Source organism: Aquila chrysaetos, chromosome 15 (assembly GCF_900496995.4).
Source record: "Aquila chrysaetos chrysaetos chromosome 15, bAquChr1.4, whole genome shotgun sequence".
Classification (NCBI taxonomy): domain Eukaryota; kingdom Metazoa; phylum Chordata; class Aves; order Accipitriformes; family Accipitridae; genus Aquila; species Aquila chrysaetos.
Genome location: NC_044018.1, coordinates 1938217 through 1960587, shown reverse-complemented (window position 1 = coordinate 1960587; position 22371 = coordinate 1938217). Strand labels below are relative to the sequence as shown.

The window sequence follows — 22371 nt, the reverse complement described above, 5'->3', positions numbered from 1 at the left end:
GGTGTCCTGTGTTTTAAGGGGCGGGGAGTGAAAACCACAGCCCAGCTTGTTGGTACCTAAACCCTGAGCATATTTGAGGCTCCTGCCCTGTACGGAGGGTTTGATTTAAAGAAGGGAGACGGAGGTTCTTGCTTCTTGATTTGTTGAATGGTTGTTTTTTTTTTCATCCTCCAAGACACTGGTAAATGGGGCATGTTAAGCTTCTGACACTGTAAAAGCAGAGGAGATGGAAAGAGATGCATTGAGAGGGGATGCAATTTCTGTGCAGAATCCTTAAAATTTTCCGCAAAATTTGTTGTTCTGGTACCACTGACATAATTATGAATCACTCTGACGCTTTCAGCTCTGACAGCCCAGTTTTTTTCAGGTACTGGCCAGAAAAGCTCGCTGCTCCTGTGTGTCTGAAAGCGTGGCCCTCCGGCAAATCTAGGAAATACCAGATAAGTTTGGGGTTTTTTTAAGGCCAATGCATTTTGAGTTTAATAGCAGCTTTATCAAGCAATAAAGCAATTTTTTGCGGGGGGAGGGGGGGGGGTGTCTTATTTTTCACTTCCCATTTGTGTGTTCTTTCTGGGGTGATTTCATGCTGCACTGGCTCAGCTGCTGCGAAACTCTCCGGGCTTGTCTGCACAGGCTCGGGTTTGTTTTGAAGTGTGATGTATTGATTTGTCCGTTTGATATAAACGCAGCCAAATGAATAGCTGGTTTGTACTTCTCTCCGAGCCATTGCTTCCACCCGGGGACAGGGAGTTCCTCCACCGCATGTTCCTGGCTTGTGTCCTGTCTGCTGCCGCTCTGCGCACCGCTGGGGTGTGGGATGGGGTCAGAGGGTCTCAGGCGGTGGCTCTGCAGCCGGGTCCCCTGCCACCGCACGAGCCAAAAGCCTCGCTGGGCAGCCTGGGATGGCCCAGGGGATGTGATGGTTTGAGGAAAGGCCCTGGCGTGGCAGCCTGAGCTGCGGCTTCTCACCCTCTATGCGTTTGCCCGAGTTTAAAATACAGCAGTATGTGTCAGTTGCCAACGGAGAGCTGGGGAAGGGATGTGTTAGCAGGTGTGTGTGAATTTCCATGGGTTTTAGTGCGGCTCGTGGGGACTGCGGTTGCCTGGATGTAAATTCAGTCAAGAACGTTTCCTGCGGTGCACTCTGGTGCCTGGGCCGTGGCTGCCAGGAGGGAAGAGCAAAACCATGCTTCCCTCGAAAGCAATTCTAAAAGGTTTCAGGCTGTCTTGTGTTTAAAGTACACCGGGCACGAACAGTAACAAAGCCACGAAGTGTGGTAGGATTTCAGACACCTTTAGCTGCAAAAAAGGGGGAGGCACAAAGGAAACATGAGACCTTACTGGGAGAAAAGGGGCTGTGCCTGCCTTCCCCTGGTGATGCTTGAAGCTTTGTGGCCACCTCTTGAGCTAGACTTTATTAATATGGGGAGACCAGGTATCCAAATAACAAATTGGGGCACCCAGAGGGTCCTGATGTGGCTAGAGACACACAGCAAGTTTCCTACCGGTAGCCCTGCCTGTGATGTTGCTGTGACAGCGCAGATGTACAGACAGCAGCTCTTTGCAGAGAGGATTGTACAGGACGGACATGGTCATGTTCTTTGCCAGGCCGGTGCCTGCGCTCGGTGTCATTAATGCCGGCTTGCAATGAATGACTCACATTTAGGCGAAGTGCAGTCCTGGTGCCATCAGTTGTCTTGGCTGACCGCTTCTGCAATCCCTGCCAGGAAATAAATCAAACATATAGTTGGCCTTTTTTCCTGTTGTTTTTACACTCACACACACACACACACACACACTCTCTTAGAATTTCACACTTCTGGCTGAAGTTGAACAGAGGGCCCTGCCCTGGATGTGCAGGGAGGAGGAAGCATTTCTGAGCACCAAATACTTTACTATAAGAGAAATTGTCAGCTACAATTTAGTTTGGGTCAGGTGTATTGGCTTTTTCCTGGCCAGGCTGCTCATTTGCAGGGTCCTGGTAGCCACTCAGCCATGCCAAGAACTTTTCCAGTTGGCTATGACCCGTTTTTTTGCAATACTCTGACACTTTGGATTATTATGTTAGGGTTTGGAGTTTTTTCCTCCATGAAAACAGCATCCATTTAAGTACAGGTACATCATTTTTACAGAGCTGTTGTGTAATTAATTGCGAAAGGGAGAGCAGCTTTGAAATCCGGGAGCAGTTGCGCTTCACTGCAGCCCATGAAATGTGTCTGTCTTGTGCAGCCATGACTTGTTCTCCAGTTTGAGGTCAGCTAAATGCAGACAGTGTTGCTTTCGGTGGTAAAGCCTGGTATCTTTTAGATGGGACTCAGTAGAAGAGTGGATTGAAGCCTCCTGGATGGAAAACAACAAAAAAACCAAACCAATAACAACAACAAAAAAAAACCCCACACCAAGGTGATTTGTATTGACAAGCTGCAGCTCCTTCCTCTCCCTTCATGATGGGAATGAGGTCGATTAAGCAGACAAGGGCTTATGCAACCATTCAGGTCACGAACAAAGTCAAGAAAACACAATTTGCCTGTAAAACCCCAACAGACCAAGGGCTGTGGCCGATCCCACACCTGTGGAAATGAAACCTGGGGCTGGGAAAGCCCCAAATTTCTTTGCTCCAGGTTGAAATGGTGCCAAGGGAGGATTCAGGGCACTGCTGCAGAGCAGCTGCTCGTGCTGCGTCCTCCCCACTCAGTAACTCATCGCAGCTTCGGTCAGGCAAATGGGTTTTGAGGCTGATGCTTGGAAGCAAGAGGGCACCAGCAAGGGTCAATAAGCAAGCAGGCATGAAGAACGCAAGTCATTAATGGAAGCTGCTTTCTCCTTTCATGGGCAAACAGTGGTGACCAGCTTAAAATACTTTGAAGAAGGAGAAGATAAAAGGAGAAGAAAAAGGTGAGTCGTGCTTATTTCTGCATTAATTTTAGCCTGTTGCATTTTTCCTGCTCTAACTTTTTGGGAGGCTAAAGCTCTCTGCCTGCCCGTGATGGGACATGGCCAAGATGTGGCACATGGGTACCAGGTGGTGGGGAGCTCAGGTGCAGCTCGAGTGGTAAGAACCTGCTCAGGGCAGGAGCACCAGGGCTCACGCCATGATTTCATTGCTGTCGTGCTTTCTGACGTGAAAAGAAGCTCTGCCAGCTTCAATATTTCTCTCGCTTCTATTTATATGCCTTTTCCTGATTGCTTTAAAATTGTCTTCTGCCCCTGCCTTAGCAGTGCTGGAGCGATTAGTAAAGTGCCTGCTAAGCGCACCTCTCTCACTGTAAGCTCAAGGGCTGCAGAGCAGGTTTTTGCTCCCCCACAGCCATGGGAAGAAGCCCATCTTTGCCCAGGAGAGCTGCTGGGAGACGAACCCTGCTGAGGATGTGGGACTGCCTCGATCTGCTGCTGCATGGACCCTGGGGAGCTGTTACCTCCTGCTTTCTGGTGGAGTGCAGCATCACACCAGTGGGTGGTAGCTACAGGAGGGATCAAAGCTGCTGCCCTGGGTCATGCAGGCATCCAGGTGGGTCCACCCAGCACAGGCTCCACCTGTGAAGAAAGCAAAGTCCAGGTAAAGAGTACCCTGAGCTCATTGCCGAGGCATGCTGTTGCCCCCAGCTTTTGCCCCGGCTGCAAGCAATCTCTAAATTAGGGGCATGGAGACAGGTAGGGACATGAGGAAATGGCCTCAAGTTGCTCTAGGGGAGGTTTAGATTAGACATTAGGAAAAACTTTGTCACAGAAATGGTTGTCAAGCACTGGAACAGGCTGCCCAGGGAAGTGGTGGAGTCACCGTCCCTGGGGGTATTTAAAAGACATGTAGATGTGGTGCTCAGGGACATGGTTTAGTGGTGGACTTGGCAGTGCTAGGTTAACGGTTGGACTTGATGATTTTAAAGGTCTTTTCCAACCTAACCGATTCTATGCCTATGTTTTTTAGGCACCTCTGGGCCCCTCTGTCCTCTCCACTTCAGTGCTCAGCCTATGCTTGGAGGACCTGATAGCCCTGCAGCAAAAAAAACCAAAACAAAAACAGATCCGCCACAGCACCTGCACAACCCTCTGTCCTGTATCCCCAACAACAACGCACCCATGGATACCTCCAGCTGGTTGCTTTGCCGACCACAGCTGCCTGTTGGTCATCCCAGTACAACATCTGTCCTCGCTGCCTGTAGCTTTGCAGGCAGAAGCGGTTCCTGCCCCTTGAAGCTACGCAAGTGATCAGATCAGGCAAGATGAACTAGGTGAACACAATGATTCAACAACCTCTTGAGGCACAAAAAAAGAAGCTGTTGCTGGGAGCCACGGGATCTGATGTGCCGGTGGCTTTTGGCAGAGCGCGGCGCTGAACGACTCTGGACAGGTAGGAGATCTGGCTCCAGGAGAAGGATGTCTGACCGCAGCCTAACAGCAGCAGGGAGCTGGAAATTTAAGAGCAGCTGGGAGATACCTCAAAAACTTGAGGTGTTCAAGCCTAAGATGGCCAAGGTGAAACATCACCGTTACAGGAGCTGAGCCATAAAACAAGAGGACACCAACACCGAGATAAACATTGTAAAGCAGGGTATGAGTGGCTCAGCTGCTCTGCTGTTATTAACGTTAAGGGCAATTTTTACATCCAATAGGCCCTTCTGCATTCGAAAGGAGTGAATTTAGCAGAACAGATGCTGCTCAGTTTGGGGAAAATAAAAGAGTATCTGTTTACAGATCCTGTTTGGCACATCCTGTGTCCAGCTGCAAACTCTAAGCCACGGTTAGCTCTGTTGCTTCCCGAGACCCCAGCAGCTCTATTCTTCACCAAAAAAAAGTGAACTGGGGAAAAAAACCAAAGAGAAATAGAGGAAAGGGGAAAAAAAAAAAGAAGCACATAACCCAGAAATACCTAATGACACTGGGCAGCCTCTCCAGTGAGGCTGGGTATTACCAGCGGCACAGGGTGGCAGGGATCTGACCTGCTCTCAAGGATCAATCCCCTTCTGCCAGCTTGGATTTTGTTTTTCTTCGCTCGCATCCTTCGTGAGGCAGCAGCAGGGGCTGCCTCCTGCCTTCAGTGCAATAAGCAGTCACGCCAGGGGCTCAGGGAATCTGTGGCGAATCTGTAAGAAAAGGAGAAAATTAAATCAAGAGAAGCAGGAGCCAGAAAGGAGCCCGATTTTAAAAAATACAGCAGTCACGATCTGGCTGTGCTCATCAGCCTTGTTTAATAAGAATAAGGAGTCGGAGGTTTGGAAAAACAAAGCCGAGGTAAAACAGCACTGCTCAGACCTTGGGTAAACAGCAGCACAAAATCTTTGAGCTCATCTCAAGTCCTTTTCCAAATGGGAAAGAAGTGGTTTGGCATCGATTTATCGACATTGCTGCCTGCTTCCTCTTTTGTCCCTTCCCCATCTCAGCCAGCTGGTGCAGGGGTGCGGATGGCTCTGCGGGATTTCATGCCCAAAGTCCCCTGCCAAAGGCCACCAGCCCCTGCACTTTGGTGGTTTTAAACTCTTGCAGCAACACACTTGGTTTTATATTATTTTTTTTCCCCCTCTTTCAGTTTTTTGACAATTGTGGGAAAAAGCCAAATGTAGTGGTTTTAGCATCAATCTTTCCTGTAAGCAAAAGGCTGAGACTCCTCAGTCACAAACTGACAGCTAAATTCATTCAGCACATGTCTTCAGCAGAAGTTGGTGCTGGTTTAAGGGAAAAGGGTAAAACAAAAAATAAAACTTTGAAGTCGATGTGTACAAATTCCTCTGTAGATGCCTGTTTTCATTGATGCTTCCTCCCAGAATCTGTACAGATCTTGTTTTTGTCCAAATCCAGCTGATACCATGATGAAAATTAAATAAAAGCTTTGTTCTGGCTATGTCTACCAGCATCATAAATACCTACTGATGGTTCTTGGCTGCTCGATCTAGGTCCAAGCCTTAATATACACCATATAAGCTTTCCCTACACATATTTTCATCCCGGGAAGGACAATGCATCGCACAGCCCTTTCAGCTCCCTTCCCAGGAGGCCAGTGGTGAAACACAAGCTCAGTATGCTGCTCCTGGGACACATCCTCATGTAGGAGCATCCTTAGGAGACCTTTCCCTCTCCTCCGCCACTGGGATTTCAAACTCCTGCATCATTGTGTGTATCAGGGCAGTTCTAGAAATTTATTTCCTGTTAGTATAGTTTCTTTAAGTAAACCTTGATGCCTTTATTTTGCTTGGGAGCCAACTGTCCCAGAAAGTTTTAGGGGAGACAGAGGTAGCAGAGCAATGAAACCAGGGTCTTGATCCTGGCACAGGGCATGTGGGTGTCCATGTCACTTGCTTTGGGGCTGGGACACACATCACGGCTTAGCGCAGTTTGCAAGACATCCACAAAGCCACTTTCTCAAAAACTTAAACCTCAGAGTTGCTGGGGAAGCTGCAAGAAGGCACATGTTGATGGCTTTTGGGTTTTACACCCCGTGTGTACATCAGGACATAGCAGGATGGTGGCTTCCACCTTCCCTCTTGCCTGTCTTCCTGGGAAACCCGGCTGTTTTGCGCTCCAGGCTATTCTGCAAACAGCCCTTTGGATAGGGAGCAAGCACAAGGCTGTGCCGAGCAGGAGCACTGCGAGGAGGTGTGAATAATACCAGTAGACTGCACATTGTTTCCATTTAAAAACAATTTAATCTAAATTCCCTGATCTGCAGCTCTTTGAGAATAAAGGAAAGCTAAGTAAGTTTAAAAGAGAGCAATCCACTGCTTCCAACTTCAAAAAGCCTCAGCAAAATCAATTAAGAGCATACGAAGAATCTTAAAAGAACAACGGGGACTGACAGATCGAACCGCACGAGCTCATTACCTTTTCAAATCCTCTCTCTCTATGATGTTCCTGCGCAACGTCAGCCATGGCACGTAGGTGTCTTTACATTTCGCCCGCCAGAGTACCTGGATCATGCTTTGCAAACAGAATGCAAATCCAGCGTTAGTGGTTTATGCGCTGCAGAACCAGCCTCCTTTGATGGGGGAGGCAGCAGCTATTTAATGGAACAAAGGAGCAACACGTTCAAAGTTTAGGATGAGAGAGGAGGAACAAGGAATGTGAACTGAGCGCTCCAGTGCTGAAGGTTTTAATTAGGAAATAGTCTGTATCCATCTCTGATGGATTAAGCTGCAGGTTTCCCCATTTTCTTTATTTTGCAAAAAATAAATTTCTCTATCAGTCAGTCCATGAGTGACGCCAGTTCACTTCTGCACCTACACAAGTCAATAACTTCGTTCTTACCTCTCCAGCCGTGAAGAAATCTCATTCTTCCTCTGAACCCTTCGCGAAGGGAACGTTTCTAGCTGATGACCCAGGATCACCGACGCCACGGCCTGCAGCTTTCGCTGAAGCCGGCCGCCGCACCTCCGGTCCCTCCTCCTTCCCAAGCCTCGAGAACAGGTCGGCAAATCTGCTTTCCTTATCTCCTCCTGAGCCCCTGCGGAGATGAGACACTTAATCCAACCAGCTCCTGTGTCCCCCCTTGGAGTGATCTACACCTCCAGCCACCCCAGCTGCATGTTGGTTGCCTGCAGATAACTGCTCAGTGACAGGCGTCCACAGCGCCTTCATTAGTCTTTGTGATTAACAGACCTGTGAATTTATTTAGTTCCAAAAAATGCTTCCCAGCAGCTGTAAGACTACCAGCTATGATGATGTATTTAACAGACATAGAAAAAAAGACCTTCTACTTCTGCTGTCTGGTGAGATGTGCTGGGATTTATGATTAATGGAGGATTCTGCTAATGAATGATTTGGAGGCAATGCTTAATTTTAGAGAAAAATAGAATAGTATTGACTGACTTGATCCTGAGTGGGGACAGTAGCAAGTATTTAATTCTCCCCTGGATCAATTCAGCCTCTAGCTATCTTGCATCTCTGTGAGTGATGTTATTTGTCCCATTGCAAAGAATTAACTAGTCTGAAGCATCCGTAATCCAAAGCAATCAATTTAACTGCCTGCCTCGATGGACAACTCCAGCATTTAGAGAGGCTGTTCTAACAAACCGCTCCAATGCACATGAGGCTCATTGCAGGGGAGAGAATAAAAATGGAGAACTTAACTTACACATTTTTCCCCACCAAAGCAGAACACAGCTTCACCTTCACTACCTGTTCACTTGAAATACAAAGCTGAATCACAGATCCACATTCCTCTCTGTTCTTTTCTCTTTTCTTCAAGAGGGATTATGACCGTAGTTTAAAAAAAAAGAGTGGTACATCCTTAGTCATCATTGCCTATGCTCTGACCTAGGGAAAAATCAAGTGTCAAAGCCCAGCGAGCTGGGTGCTGAGCGGAGGCACCCGCTTGCAGCCCTGTCGCCCCATGACGCACTCGACAGCACCGTTCTCTTCCTAAAACGTGAAGTCACATAAGCAGCTATCACTGGCAAATACCTTCCTCCAGTTGCCAGAGCAGCGGTTTTCACCAAGACTCAGCTACTTTACCACAACAGGAGTGATGGGCAGCAATATTTTGGGTTCAGCGCTTTATGGTGAGAAAGGACAGCAGCATCGCCATCTCCCCCAGGAGCTGGAAGAAAAACTGTCCACAAACAAGGCACGTCAGAGAGAGCAGCTCAACAACAGTTTAGGAACTCCCTGAACCAAAGGTTGCTTGAAACCACTGTTCAGTAACCGCTTGTAGATATATCTTCCACAAATCAGTGTGATTTAAGCCCTCTGACACTTCTGCTATGACCGGGGAGTTTACCAATTCGGCTATGTGCTGCGTGAAACCTGCGCATCCCCTGGGCACCCCCTTAGCTCTCATAGCACGAGGCGGGAACATCCATTCAATAAAGAGGAGTTCATTTTCTCTGTAACATACATAGTTTAACAAACTTCCCATCCCCCATTCCCAAATTGTAGGTCTTTCTTTGACAAACTTCTCTGTATTTTTCTTTTTCTCCACTCAGCTATATTATTATTAATGAGCTGCATACAGCTTTTGAAACAGGAGAATACCACGGATTCATGCACTTTTCCATTTTATTCTGTTCCTTTCCTGGCTACAGACATTACATTTACCCTTTAGATCACTTTTTAATATCAAGCTTGTTTTCAGAGAGCTACACGCAGCAGCTCCACGATTCTCCCCCCCCCCCCCCCGCCCTTCCCTAAGAAGTAGTCACTTAAATTAGAGGCTGTCATTGCATATGTTCATTTACCAATTCACTAGGTATTAGACTTACTAACTTGTGGTACCTTAAAAAAAAAAAAAAAAAAAAGTGTCACATGTGATTCTAAAGAGATGCTCAGTATTACCACACTTTATAATGCATTAGTAAAAAACCACAGCATTTTATTAATTTATAAAGTACAGAGTTTCAAGTGATTAAAGCATACGTACAGACTAGCTAAAAATATCTAGCAGCTGTGAGGATACTCGCCTAGCATGGCAAAACAAGGAAGAAAATGAGTAAACCAGCCATTCTTGTGCCCTGCAATTTTCTCACGTCACGAGGGTGTGCAAACCTATCTGTATCCCAGAAAAATGGACTGGTCTCAACTCAAAACAGCCCTGGAAGACCACCAGCATGCTCTGAGGAGAGGTGGCAGAGAGCAGACAATAGAGCAGCAGTGACTAGAGGGTTAGGAAGAGAAGGCTGAAGAAACCTTACTTCAGAATAGCAGCTCTGCAAAGCAGAAGAGTACTTGTAACCGAAACCTGTGGAAAGGAAAACCTAGCGTACGGTCTTAAGTTATGATTCCCCAGAACAGGACAAGTTAGAAATCAAGGCAACAACTAGAATTAGGTAAGACCGGGCTGTACTGCAGGTATAGAGCTGCGATCAAAGCCAGACCCGTCTCCTACCAGAAGACAGAAGTGCTCTCCAGAACAGGGTGACTGTGGCTCTTAACAACAACAGATCCAGACCCCCATTTTCACCATAACATCTGTCTGCAGAGGTGTCAAGAGCTGAATGAGCTTCAAAGCAACCGTGTCTGTCATTGCTGCACAAACTTCATACACATCAGCAGCATGTGACTAGGGATTCTCTAAATTCAAAAGTCAAGTTTAATTTAAAGATTGGAATTAACTTATTTTTTAAATGTTCCCACAGCAGCTCTTTTCAGCAGCCACTCCTATTGGGTAGTCCATTTGTTATCTGTTATGGGGACAGAGGTCCATCAATGCCTGTTTGTGCAGGACAAACATATTTTACAGCCTGGAGAAGCAGGTGAGAAAAATCTTACGCTTCCCCATGGAAGGCCAGTGGAGCCTCTGGATAAAGTCATGGGAGGAAGAAAGATCCTCTCCATGAATTTAGCTTATGACACACTGCTTATAATACAGAATCTTCTATATTGCAGCCACAATCTCAGTAGAGTAGGACAGGGGGAAGAAATATATAATCTAACAGAAATATATGTATTTCTGTCCTCTGTGTGGCATAGGTGACGCAGAGGGGCTCAGCATGTTATCTTTCTTTTGGCAGTTTATTCCTTTCCTACAAAAGGAAGCTGTCCCTGAAGGACACTATTTCACCTCTGCACAACAGAAGAGCATAGGAGGAACCTTTGCCAGGAGCTCCCAGCTCCTTAAGAAAAGCAAAGATCAGCAGTAGTTTACAGATACATTAAAATATTTTTCAAACAGGGTGCAAATTAGACTCCCCATTTACCTGCCAAGATTCCAGTTCAGTCCTTTTCATTTCCCTTGTAAGAACAGCTGGCACAAGCAGCTAACACAGCAGGAAGCATGATTCCTTAAACTACTTTAAGTGTTAGTGACGCATACGTTCTAATCAAGAGTTGGCATCTTTAACATTCTTTGTATTTATTTTAAGAAAGCATTTTAGTTAATCTAAGCAAGAATATTCAAAAGCTACTGTGAAGAAAATACATTTTTGTTTCTGCTCAAACTTTTCAGAATAGACACTGAACACTTTGCCAGCTCATTCAGCAGACATCACTCAGTTACGTGGCCAAGCAGCATGGAGTGAAGAATTACACAAAAAAAAGCTCCAATTAAGCCTCCTAACGACAACTTCTGTGCCAAGGACAAGCGACATGGCATTTTCAGTGAGAAGCCAGGGCTGGAAAGGCAGTCAACACGCAATGGGGCAGAGAAGCCCATCTCCAGAAGGTTTCTGCATGTTTCTTTCCCATCCTTTGAAAGGGCAGTCACAGGACGGCAACAAAAGGATGCACAAGGGTTGCTTTAAAAAGAGCGAGTTCAGAAACTCCTCTACAACTGTGCCCAGTATGGCCAGGCAGTCAAGGTCACCTCAGCCAAGTTTTCACCTACGCTACTCGTTGCATAAAACCGTAAATATAAAAACACCAAAGGTTTACATAAAAATAAGTTTTTTGTAGCTCTGCTCTTAAAATTACTGTACAAATAAATAAATTTATTGTCCATTTAAATATAACCATTCGGGAGAACGGGAAGCCGGCAATGGTCTTCTGATCGATGCATTCATTCCAAAGGCAGGCAGAGTTGTTCGCCATCTCCAAGGCCTCCAGATCACAGCGGGACACGATACCTGCAAAAGAAAGGCACCGAAGTTGCAAAATAAAAGACTTTTTGGTGAAAGCACTGGGCCATATCAAAGGTCCCCTGGCCCACTGTTCTGCCTTGGGGACATCAATAGCATACATACACTTCAGGAAGAGCACAGGGCACATACACAAGCAGGCTTTCCTCAGCAAAAATCCCAGTCCTGAGCAATGTTTAACTTAAGGACTTCCTGAATCACAAGTTATATCCATATCCTTATCTTTAAATTAATGAAAGAACACTCATTTAGATGTTTTTCATGCTGTTCTGAGGAGATTTAGTGTTTGGCTGCCCTACACTGTCGAGTTCATTACCCTATGATAACAAAGCGTTATGAAAAAAAAAAAGTATCTCCTGTTTGATTCGAAGTTGCTATTGGAGAATTTCTTCTGAAGTGCCTAGATTTAGCATTGCAAGAAATCCTTTTCAGCTTCTGTGCTACTCCTGATTTTAGATTAGGAAAGCCGGATATGAAATCTGTCTGCTTTCTGGACTGAAGCATCCATGAATTTGTGTTTAAGAGAACCCCATTTTAGAAAGGCGAGCTGGTTTTCATTTCAGTCCACACTAACACAGCAGCTGACAGCATTTTCAACAGCGTGAGACGAGCGCCTCGTGGCGTGGAGCGCTGTGCCTCAAGTCATTGCTGCATCAACTCCGATTACATGCCAAAAGCAAGTATAGTAGGTATTCAGCTAGCTTCCTACCGAACAGGGAAATAAAATAAATGAAGAAGATCGAGACAGACAGGGGTTTTCAGGGATATGTCCTGGCTGTGCTGGCATTTTTCTTCTGAACCTAGTCTGCAAACCTATTTACCATTATGGTTTCATAATGAAAAAGGAAAGTCAACAGTAGTAAGCCTGACACTGTGCTGCTGGAGCCTTTTTTTCCTCTTTATCCTTGCAAATTCCTCTCTAGCAGGCTAACCACTTCAGGGCTGGCCTGCCAACTAGTGGTACTGTTGCTATTGGAGTATGCCAGGCCTCCTGTTTCAGGTAGGAGTCCCCAGAACTGCAGATCCTACCAGAATAATCGAGTAGTTTTCAGCAATAAAACTGATTTTTCTGGATAAAAAGAAGCGTTGGTCTTGTCCGCTAAGATTTCAGTAAAGCATTTGATGTAGTGCCAGACAAGAAAGTATTAGATACACAGCAGAAGAATGGGATTAGTAAAAAGGAAGATGTAAGGCAGTTAACCTGTCCCAAGGGAAAACTGAATCGGATAATTTGGAAATGAAGATGCTAGAGTAGAGTTTTATCAAGATTGGCACTGGCAATAGACTTGTTTAATTAACGTTTTCACTAACAGCCTTGGCACAATTAGAAGTGTGCCGATGACACAAAGCTGGAGGTATTACGGTTATAAAAAAGGACGAGAAAATATTCAGGGTCATTCACTGTCTCTTCTAACTGACAGGGGTTGAAACTCTGTAATAGAAAACATAAGGTCATGCGTCTGTGAACAAAAGTAACTGCTCTAACCCAGAATGTTATTGATTTGAAGCAACTCAAGTCAAAAAAGGCTTTAGGATACAAACTAATTATGAGAGGATTAACTGATACAGATATGAAAGGAGGGAGATGTGATCCTGGAATACATCAGGAGGAGTATTTCCAGACTAGACAGTAAACGCTAGCGCTTTACAAGGACCTGAAGAGACTCATCTAGGGTAAGCACAGAAATTATTTGTATATGGAGGAGATGGAGGACCCAACCTTGATGGAACCAACCAACCTCAGAGAGGAAGAAATGCTGCTAAGGTTACAATTGTTCTCTATAAAACAGTTCGGAACGGGCAAACACCCGGGAAGGAGAAGAACATTTTAAGCTAAAGGACAAGTCTGTCACAAGATCAAGGGTATTTAAACTGATCGGAAATGCATTTGTGTTGCAAAGGACAATGTCCTTAGCTATAAGGACAGTCAGATGCTCAGTCCCAGTGACAGTATCAGACACAAAAACCTTTATTTCTATGATGCATTTATCAAATAAATTCTAGAATATGAAGCCCATGACAGCAGGAGACAGGACTTGAAAATCCTGGAAACTGCCTTCTGTATTTTCATTGCTCTACTGAAAGACATGGAATCTGACAGACCATCTTGAACTTTATGTTGGACATTCAAACTTCCATCAAAGCGGATACTAAAGAGGCCATCAAGAACTCACAAGGATTAGGATCAATTTTTTTTTTTCAAAGTGGGCACATAAAAACAACAGTCTTGCTGCAGGACTTGGCAAGACCAACAGACTTCCAGCCCAGCCTTTTCCAAGACATTCTTCAAGGCCTCTACATGTTGAACAGTTCAGGACAGGAAGCTCCTCTATCATCTGGTGCACCCAGCTCTGATATGCTCTGAGCATTAAGAGTGGTTTAATTAAAAAAATAAAATAAAATAAATCTGTCTTTAATGTGACAGGTACTATCATACCTGAATACCATATTTAAGATGCACACCTACAAATATACAGTAACTTTGCCCACTTCAGCTTTTACTTAGTTAGCAAATATATTGTAAAAGCAACAAAAAAGCACAGGTAAATGCTGGAGTGATGGCCGAAATCTGCCCTCATTTATGGGAATAGATAAGGTTTAGGGTAAAGGACAGGCTGGCCCAAATACAGACAGCACAACCAATTGCCTGAACAAACACCATTAAGGAGGGAAAAGTTTCTTTGTTAGGCCTACTTCAGCCAAATTCCTTTTCCCAAATGTTTATCGAAGCCTTTTCTTCTTCTCGTTTGACTGCATCTTTCTATGCTGAAATTTCAGAACTGCTACAGGTCACACTTGATTTAGAGGGCTTTGGCCTGCAGGTCAATAACAGAAAATCCCCTGTAAGCTCAGACTAAATAGGGAGCAGCCTGGCAGAAACACTAACCTGAACGTCCTTCGTCTCTATGAGACAGAGCGTTGACGCTTTTTGCCGTAGGAGATTTGCCTGATTCGGACTTCTAGTTGGAAGGCATCCAATCTTTCCTTTGGGTTAAAAGCCAGCATATCGTGCAGGAGCTTGCAGAGATCATCCGGCATGGACTTCTTGTTCTTCAGGGGAATTTGTAGTTTCATGTTGGGATTCTCCAGCAATGCTTCTCCAAGGGGAATAAGCTCCTTGCCTTGGCAGATGTAAGTTCCTGAACACAGATTAGGAGGAGTCGGGTTATACAGGTAGAAGAAAGTCTACACAAAATGCTGTCATGTGCAGTACGGATAGACAATCTGGAAAACAAAACATCTGAAAGATTACTGGAAAGATCGCTTATTAAGAGGCAACCGCCAAGTCAAATATTGGGAAAGGCTGTTATCAGAAGAGGCTTTTACTTTCAAATAGTAATCAAGGTGTTGCACAAGGCTGTGCCCTTAGCCATGCATGGAACAGAGGGAGCAAGTCTAAGCATGGCGTGCTCGTCAAGCAGTTATATGGACCATCTGCAGAGAAAATGGGCCACTGAAATGAACTTCCTCCACTTTACTCCGTTTCACCCTCCTAGCAGACTCAGAAGCTCTGGAAGAGGGAGGGAGACTGCCTGGCTGTGGTGACTTGAAAGAGTTAAACACAAAACTTATTTGCTCAGTTAGTCAAACAATTTTCAATTAAAATGACAGCATATGCCATTTACCCTTAGCCAACTTCTCCTCAGCAAGATTAAGGAAGGGGAATGTAAATTTGCTCCTGGTAATCTAAATAATTTCACCGCTTGTTGAAAATGATTAACTGGCTTCCAAAACAGACAGTAAACCCAGCTTTGCTCACTCAAGCTGTTCTGCCCCTGCACCAAGCAAAGAATAAATGTTTCAAAGGCAGTGACCTGTCTGTGTGTAGAAAAGGTTGGCCTTGCAAACTCCTTATCTCAAGTTGGCGGGTAGCTATTTTAATGAAATCTGTTCATGCTTTGGTCTCAGCTGCAGCCATTTGCTTGTTTCTGTAGGCAGGAACTAAAACATTTATCAATGTTTGGCATTTTAAAAAGAAATAAATAACAGAATTAGAACTGAGCCTACTTGGAAGATAAAAAAAATAATTAAAGGGGTAGCACAGTAGCTTCTCAAAGTTCCTCTGTAGAAATTCCTTTTAAGAATTTAAACATTTAAAAGAAAAACAGACAGGTATACTATGATCTCAGAGCCTGGGTAGATGTCTTCAATGATTATGCTAATGTGAATGACTGGCATTCTCTCCTCTTGAGATGGATTTTCCACTGCAATATACTTTTCTGAAATCTTTTAGTACAAAGTAATTCAAGTGTGCATATATGTGGGGGATTTGGAGGAAGGAGGCTGTGGGGGAGAGAGAGGGAGAGCAGGCCATCAGGAGTCATCCCTGAAAGATCTTGCATCTCTAAACCGTGAGGAAACCCAGCCAGATGGCAGTGAAGCGTATCTAAACATCCTTTCCCAGTTTATTATTTGGCTCCTTGGAACACCCTTTCAGCACTCCAAGTGATCCCATCCCTTGGTTATGCCAAGTCAAGGATACAAGCAAACCCATAAGCCCAATTCCAGAAAGGTTTTGGTTTTTAAGAGCATTAAAAGCATTTCTGAGCAAGTAGGAGTAGACAGATACTAAATCCTCTATCAAGAGCATAGCTGTAAGACAGATGCCTCACCAACGGCTACGAGGGGTTTTTTTCTCTTACAATTCTTTAGTGACAATAAGGGCCAAATCCATTTTTGAAGAGCGTTCCTTAGGGTAATGAAGGCCTGACAGCAGAGAAGCCAGAAGTGATCTTTCCCTTAACCTTTAAACCCCCCAGAGTCTTTTTGAAAAATCTGGCAGAAGGAATGATCTTCCAAATAAAATAATGATTTGTAAATATAAAAAGCATTCCCTCTGCCTTAGTGATATGTCTTCAAGACTTGGAAACCCTGCAAGAGAAGCAACCAAATTAGGAGCAATGCATGCTGAAGAAAAAGAGATTTCTTTGCAGCTCTCTTAGCAAAATCCAACCCCCCCAAAACCCCCAACTTTGGGTTTCTTTGGGTTGCAAGGTGCTTGCAAATCCCTGGAAAAAGCCACATCCAAAGCATACATGGCACAGCATTTGTAACTATGCCTGGGAGAACACCTCTCAGAGAATCCCTACAGATCCAGAACATCCACTGACAACAGGACAGCACTGATCTGATGCTCACCAAGCAATTCTTTCTCCGTATCCCCATCTCGGAAGGTGATCCTCTCAACCATAGCCCAGAAAATAATCCCAAGGGCAAATATGTCAGCCTTTGCCGTGTAGTGACCTTCCCATACTTCTGGAGCCATGTAGAAATTTGACCCACAAGCAGAGGAGAAGCGATGCTGGTTCACATTCCCTTTCCCCTGACACACCTTGCTGAGGCCAAAATCTGCTACCTGCAATGCATAAGAAGAAAAGCAAAATAACTTATTCACAAACACCAAGTTTACAAGCATGTTTACAAACAGCGGCTCAGTGAATTCCACCCTGAAATCCACCGCAGCATGGCACTGACACTTGTTGTGTGGCAACCCCCGTGAAACAGAGAGCTGATTATTTCCTGTTCGTTGTCTGTTCCCCAACTCCTTTCCTGTTGTTTGTTCCCCTTCCTAAGACAGGCGAAACGGGTATCTGAGCGTTATCTTTCTGTGAAGCTCACTCTGATTACATCTAATTGGGCATAAACATATCTTGAACAACATCAATGGTAGAAGTGGCTCTTACTGTTCCACGGTGAGCGCACTGAATCTCTTGCATTACCATTATTATCCATAGCGATTAAGATGACATTGATTTAACTATCCCTTGACAGCTCTACAGGTCGAAGTACAAATACCATTATTGATCTGAATGATCAAGTCATGAATTATCTGAATGCACTGACCTATTATTTTATGTCTAACTACGGGAACTCTCGGGATTGAAAGTTCAGGAGCAAGCTGGCTCCCAGCTTTTCCAGCTCTCTGAAAAGCAGCTGTATAGACTTTCAGTCTGGTGCTACGAGAAAGGCAGCTAGCCAGTCTTTACCTCAATGAGGGCACCAACATGAAGCATGAAGACATTCCCCACCTCCCCTGAACACCAATATGTGCTTGAGGCAGCAATATTGGACACGCTAGCTGTTGTAACAGGGCAGTGTGTTCTTAAAAGTTTAAGGGCACAGAAGATATTGCTTCATCTTTGACTGATCGTGATCTCTCTGATTATCTAGTGTACAGAAGCCAGACAGCCCTGAACTCAACCGGATAAGCAGTGGATGAAGGACATTACAGAAACACACCATCATGACCTCTACTTCCTTCCAAAACTCCTAAAAAAAAAAAAACCCACAACTGATATCAGATGTTCTGAGTATGCTTATTACAAGTATCACAAGACATACCAAAAGCCCATTCCAAAGCACATGATGCGTAAGCATGCAGATCACATACTTGTTACAGCAAAGTTTTATTCCCTTACCTTTACTACCGGACTTCCACGTCTATGAGAAATCAAAATATTATCAGATTTCAGGTCTCTATGCACTATCTGGTTTCTGTGCAGGAAAGCCACGGCGCTGCTGAGCTGCCGCATGAAGCTGTTGTTGAGCTGAGCATCTGGGCTGCGAGACAGCAGGTATTCGTTCATGTTGCCACCATCACAAAACTCCATCACAAACCACAGAAAGCAGGCCGATTTGGGATCCATGCACCTCCGCCCTTTCAGGCAGGTTTCAATTAGCAGCAAATGGCTGTCTGATTTCCTGTAACGATGACTAATTGGCTGAAAGACTTGGCCATTCTGCAGGATACACTCCTCCAACTGGATGACATTTTCATGTTGCCTCTGGATACTCTGCAGGGCCCAGAACTCTTGCAGAGCCAGTTCTACGTTTTCAGGCACGTTACAATGCATCCTTTTTACAGCTACTTTGCTTCTAGTTTGATTAACGATGGCCTCATAAACCACCCCATAGCTCCCTCGGCCCACTTCTCGAACGATGCTGTACTTGGCTTCCGTAGCCATCCCTCGTTTCGGCCCAGTGAATGGCAAATCAGAAGAAAATATTTGAACTCATGACAACCAGTCGTCACCTCCAGTAAAGCCCTGGAAGAGAAGGGGATAAAAAGCTTAAAACTCTCCCAAACAAAGCAGCTTACCAACAATCAACAGCAAATACTTCCACCTGGCATAAATTTTAGTGGTATATGCTATGCATCAGTATATGATGCAGCTGCACAAGGACTGACAGCTAAAACGGGGTTTTAAGAGAAAGCCTATATCCATGGTAACTTTGAGACATTATCAAGTACAATTCTGACTGCACAGTGGGATGCAACCACCTGGGAAGTGACATCGATTTGGCCACAGCAGACAAAGTTTAGCGAGAAAGGAAAAGAACTATGTAGACACGTTTCCTAAGCAGGGCAGGAGAGGGAAGGCAAGACCTCCTGGGTAACAGCTGAACTTACTTTTACCAGAATTGACTTTTAAAGAAATTAAGTCAGCCAGAAGTGCCAGTTTGGCACTAAATCTTTCACCCTCACTTTCCCCCCTCATAAATTTACTTATCCGTCAATGGTTACATCACTTCCCTGCCCTTCCACTACCAATTTTCTACCAGTCCACATCCTGATACTCACCCCCTTTCTCCAGCTCACCCTCTTCCAACCCCTTCACGAGCCTTACACCGCACTTCCCCTCCACCTCCAGATCCCTGTCCCACTCCCAGGCCCCCCACCCCAGGTCATCTTTCACTTCATTGTCTAGTACAGGTTCCCGCTGCAATTCTCGTGGTCCTTCATTCAATTGCCCCTCCCCAGCCCTATCCCCCGATGACGCTGCTCCCTTTTCAGCCACTCATTTCACTTCTCCCTGCACCAGTGCTCTTCAGCACCATCCCAAGTTTTGCTCCCTAATAACACATTAATCATTCTCTGCTTTCATGCCCCCCATGTACCTTTCCCAATCCCCTTAACCCTTCCCTCTTCAAACCTCCCCCCTACCCCACCTGCTGCTGCCTTCAGAGCCCCTACTTCCCCCCAAATTCTCCTCCCTTCCCAAACCCTCTGTCCAGCTCTCCCAGCCTAACCCCCCATCTTCCCAGCCCATCCCGGCTTCCTTCTCAATCCCCCTCCCTCCTCCAGCTCCATCCCCCAGCCGTGCTCCTTTCCCAAATCTTTCATATTTTCACCCAGCCCTCCCACCCCATTCCCCACTCTCCAGCCCTCAGCCCCCAACTCCTCTCCAAAGCATCCCCCACCACAGTCCAAACACCAACCTCCCCCCAAACCCGCTCCCCAGCCCCTTCCCCATCTCCCCTCACCTCAGCCCCTTCCCCACTCCCCCGCAGCCCCTTCCCCACCTCCACCAGCCCCTCAGGCCCACCTCTTCCCAGCATCTCAGCTAAGACCCCTTGGCTACCTCAGGGCCCTGCCTCACCTCAGGCCCCTGCCTCACCTCAGGCCCACCTCTTCCCAGCACCTGGCCTAAAACCCCTTGTCCCACCTCAGGACCCCTGTCCTCTTCCCTTCCAGCCCCTCAGGCCCGGCTCGTTCCCGCTTCCACTCGCCTCAGCCCCTTCCCCAGCCGTTCCCCCCCTCTTCTCCTCACCACCACCGCCGCCCGCTCGCGCCCGGCCCCACTACCGCCGCCGCCGCAATTCCCGCCACAGAGGCGCGGCCCCGCCTACTAGTGGCGGCCGGCCAACCAGAAGGAAGGAGGCGCGGCCGAACCAATCGCAAGTCAGGGAAGGTGGGGAGGGAGGGGGAGCGAGGCCGCGGTCGGACCAATCAGCGAACGCTTCTCCTTCCCCGGCTCAAGCAGTGCGGGCGGGGAAGGTTCTGCGCTTGCGTGGTGGTGGCGGAGCGGCGGAACTACAAATCCCAGAAGCCTCTGCGGCGGACCACAGCTGCCCGCTAAGGACAAACCTCCGCGAAACGCGGCGCGTGCGGGCCGGCGCAGGGCGCGACGGCAAAGGCTGTGTCCTGTCCGTCCGTCCGTCCGTCCGTCCGTCCCCTTGTCCCGGCGGTGGTTAGCGAGGCGAGGCCGCTTCCCTGCCTTCGCCTCCTATCTCTGATGATGAAAAAAAAATTAAATACAAATTTTTGGAAACTTTTGGCAGACACCCAGAGGGTACCCAGCCCACCCAGGTCTCGCTTCACCCACCCCCCCCATATCAGGATGCTGATGCAGAACCCCCCCCAAGACACGGTGGCATCAAACGCCTCGAAAAGAGCGGCAGAAGGATGCGCCCCAATCCCAGAGCATCACTTGGGGGTTCACCCCAAACTGGGGGGGGTCACCCCCTTGCTCTCAGCCCCAGGTCGGGGTTCAGACTGTGCTGAGGAGGAGGAGAATGGGATTTCACCAGGGGCAGGCTGATTTCCAGCTCATCTCTCTTCATTTGCAGCATTTTCAGGCAGTGGAAATGAGTCTTTTCGAGCTGGTTTCTTATTTCTCTCCATGTTGCAGCCGTGAGAGAAAACCAGGTGTCCACGGGCGAGATGGGGCATGGGGATTTCCCCACCGCACCTGCAGAAGTTAATAAAACAACAGTTTTTAATGTTCCAATTTTGCCAGAAAATGGAGCCATTTGCTGATATTTTAATTTATAGAGATCGACTGGATTTGGTTGCATGGCTGGGACAGGCAAATTTCTCAGTAGGGCGGGATTTCAGACCATCCCACATTTTGTTCCCACTACTGTTTAACTCCGCCTGGCCACATTTCCAAACTAAAATACAATTTTACGAGATGGGCGTGCAGTTGAGCTGCTGGAGATATGTGTGTCCTAAATAAGCCCTTAACACTGATGGGGCTGGGAAGAAGGACCAGCAAGAGGCAGCTGGGACCATCTCCATCCCAGTAATAAGGGCTGTTGTGGTCATCCAGTGAGAAAACACTTGGAACATCCACCCTGGTTGCACTTGCATTAGGGATTGCAACCCAATAAAAACCCACAGTGGTCCCACACATCATCCCAGGGAACACCGATGGGGACCCGGGGGTTGTAGCTGGGTGTCAGCCCCGAGGACCGGAGCATCCCGGTCTCCCGGCATTAATCAGCAAGGCTGGGGAGGTTTCCCCCGCAGCCGACCTCTGCGTGGCCATCACACGCCCTTAATATTGGTTTTAATAACAGCCGGCATGCCCAATCTGAAATAAAACCACAGCATCCGTCTGAAATATTTCCTTCCATCTTAAAAACAAGCAGCCCAGACCCAGGGATGCGATATCACCCCCCGGGGGCACATCAGCCCCAAATCCTGGTTCCAAATAGAGATGCTACAGGGAGGATGAGCCCGGTGGGATGTTGGGTACCACCCCATCGCCTTCCCAGCCATGTCCGGCTGGCGGGGAGGATTTTAGTTGCCTCTGGTGGATTTTTATTCCCTTATTATCATGGCAGCATCCTTCGGCTGCCATGATGTCCCGCAGCAAGGACCCCACGGCTCATCCCTCCTCCTCTCCCCTTCCAGCCACCCATCTGCTTGCTGTATTTCTGTATTTTAACCTGGGAAAAAGTCATTTTCTTTTTAACTTTTCTGCCTGGGCAGGCTTTCCTAGACCTCTAGCACAGCCACCCCAATCTGCCTCTTTCCCCATCCCTTGTGAGGGGACCACCCCATCCTTCCCACCCCTCACCCAGCATCACCCATAAACCCACTCCTGCTATCGGGGAGAATCATTACTTTTACACTTGGGTTAAAAAAATAATTAAGCATCAAGAGGATCGGTGGTGCAGTCCATCTGTCCTTCCTCAGCCGCACGGCATCCAGCACCGGCTCCCCTTCGCTCCTGCAAATGCATCGTCCCACATGTTGGGGTGTTGGGGGGAATATTTTAATGGAGTAATCTAAATAAATAAAGATAAAATAAATCAAAGCCCTGAATGTTAAACATCAGTCCCACTGGGACAGTTTGGACTCTAT

At 46.6% G+C, this 22371-nt stretch overlaps 1 protein-coding gene and 3 long non-coding RNA genes across 5 annotated transcripts; 1 reads left to right on the top strand and 3 right to left on the bottom strand.

Moving 5' to 3' along the window:
- Positions 1-227: 227 nt before the first annotated feature.
- LOC115351089 lies at positions 228-2240 on the bottom strand. The gene is made up of 3 exons (XR_003926692.2): positions 2131-2240; positions 1661-1720; positions 228-426 (listed from the first exon to the last, which is right to left on the bottom strand). It is a non-coding gene; the product is annotated as an uncharacterized LOC115351089 (long non-coding RNA).
- Positions 2229-7353, bottom strand: LOC121233818. The gene is made up of 4 exons (XR_005934021.1): positions 7237-7353; positions 6814-6909; positions 4938-5081; positions 2229-2340 (listed from the first exon to the last, which is right to left on the bottom strand). It is a non-coding gene; the product is annotated as an uncharacterized LOC121233818 (long non-coding RNA).
- LOC121233819 lies at positions 4983-17921 on the top strand. The gene is made up of 4 exons (XR_005934022.1): positions 4983-5083; positions 7123-7128; positions 7245-7395; positions 17670-17921. It is a non-coding gene; the product is annotated as an uncharacterized LOC121233819 (long non-coding RNA).
- LOC115351088 (serine/threonine-protein kinase PDIK1L-like) lies at positions 9134-20088 on the bottom strand. Of its 2 annotated transcripts, none has more exons than XM_030037422.2 (5): positions 20051-20088; positions 17918-18544; positions 16638-16854; positions 14386-14638; positions 9134-11486 (listed from the first exon to the last, which is right to left on the bottom strand). In XM_030037422.2, exons 2-4 carry the CDS (start codon positions 18461-18463, stop codon positions 14403-14405), a joined length of 999 nt encoding a protein of 332 aa, XP_029893282.1. In that variant the 5' UTR covers positions 18464-18544; positions 20051-20088; the 3' UTR covers positions 9134-11486; positions 14386-14402. The 2 variants fall into 2 exon arrangements, with proteins under 2 accessions (XP_029893282.1, XP_029893283.1); XM_030037423.2 differs by lacking the exon at positions 20051-20088 and adding an exon at positions 19081-19451.
- Between the last annotated feature and the right edge of the window lie 2283 nt (positions 20089-22371).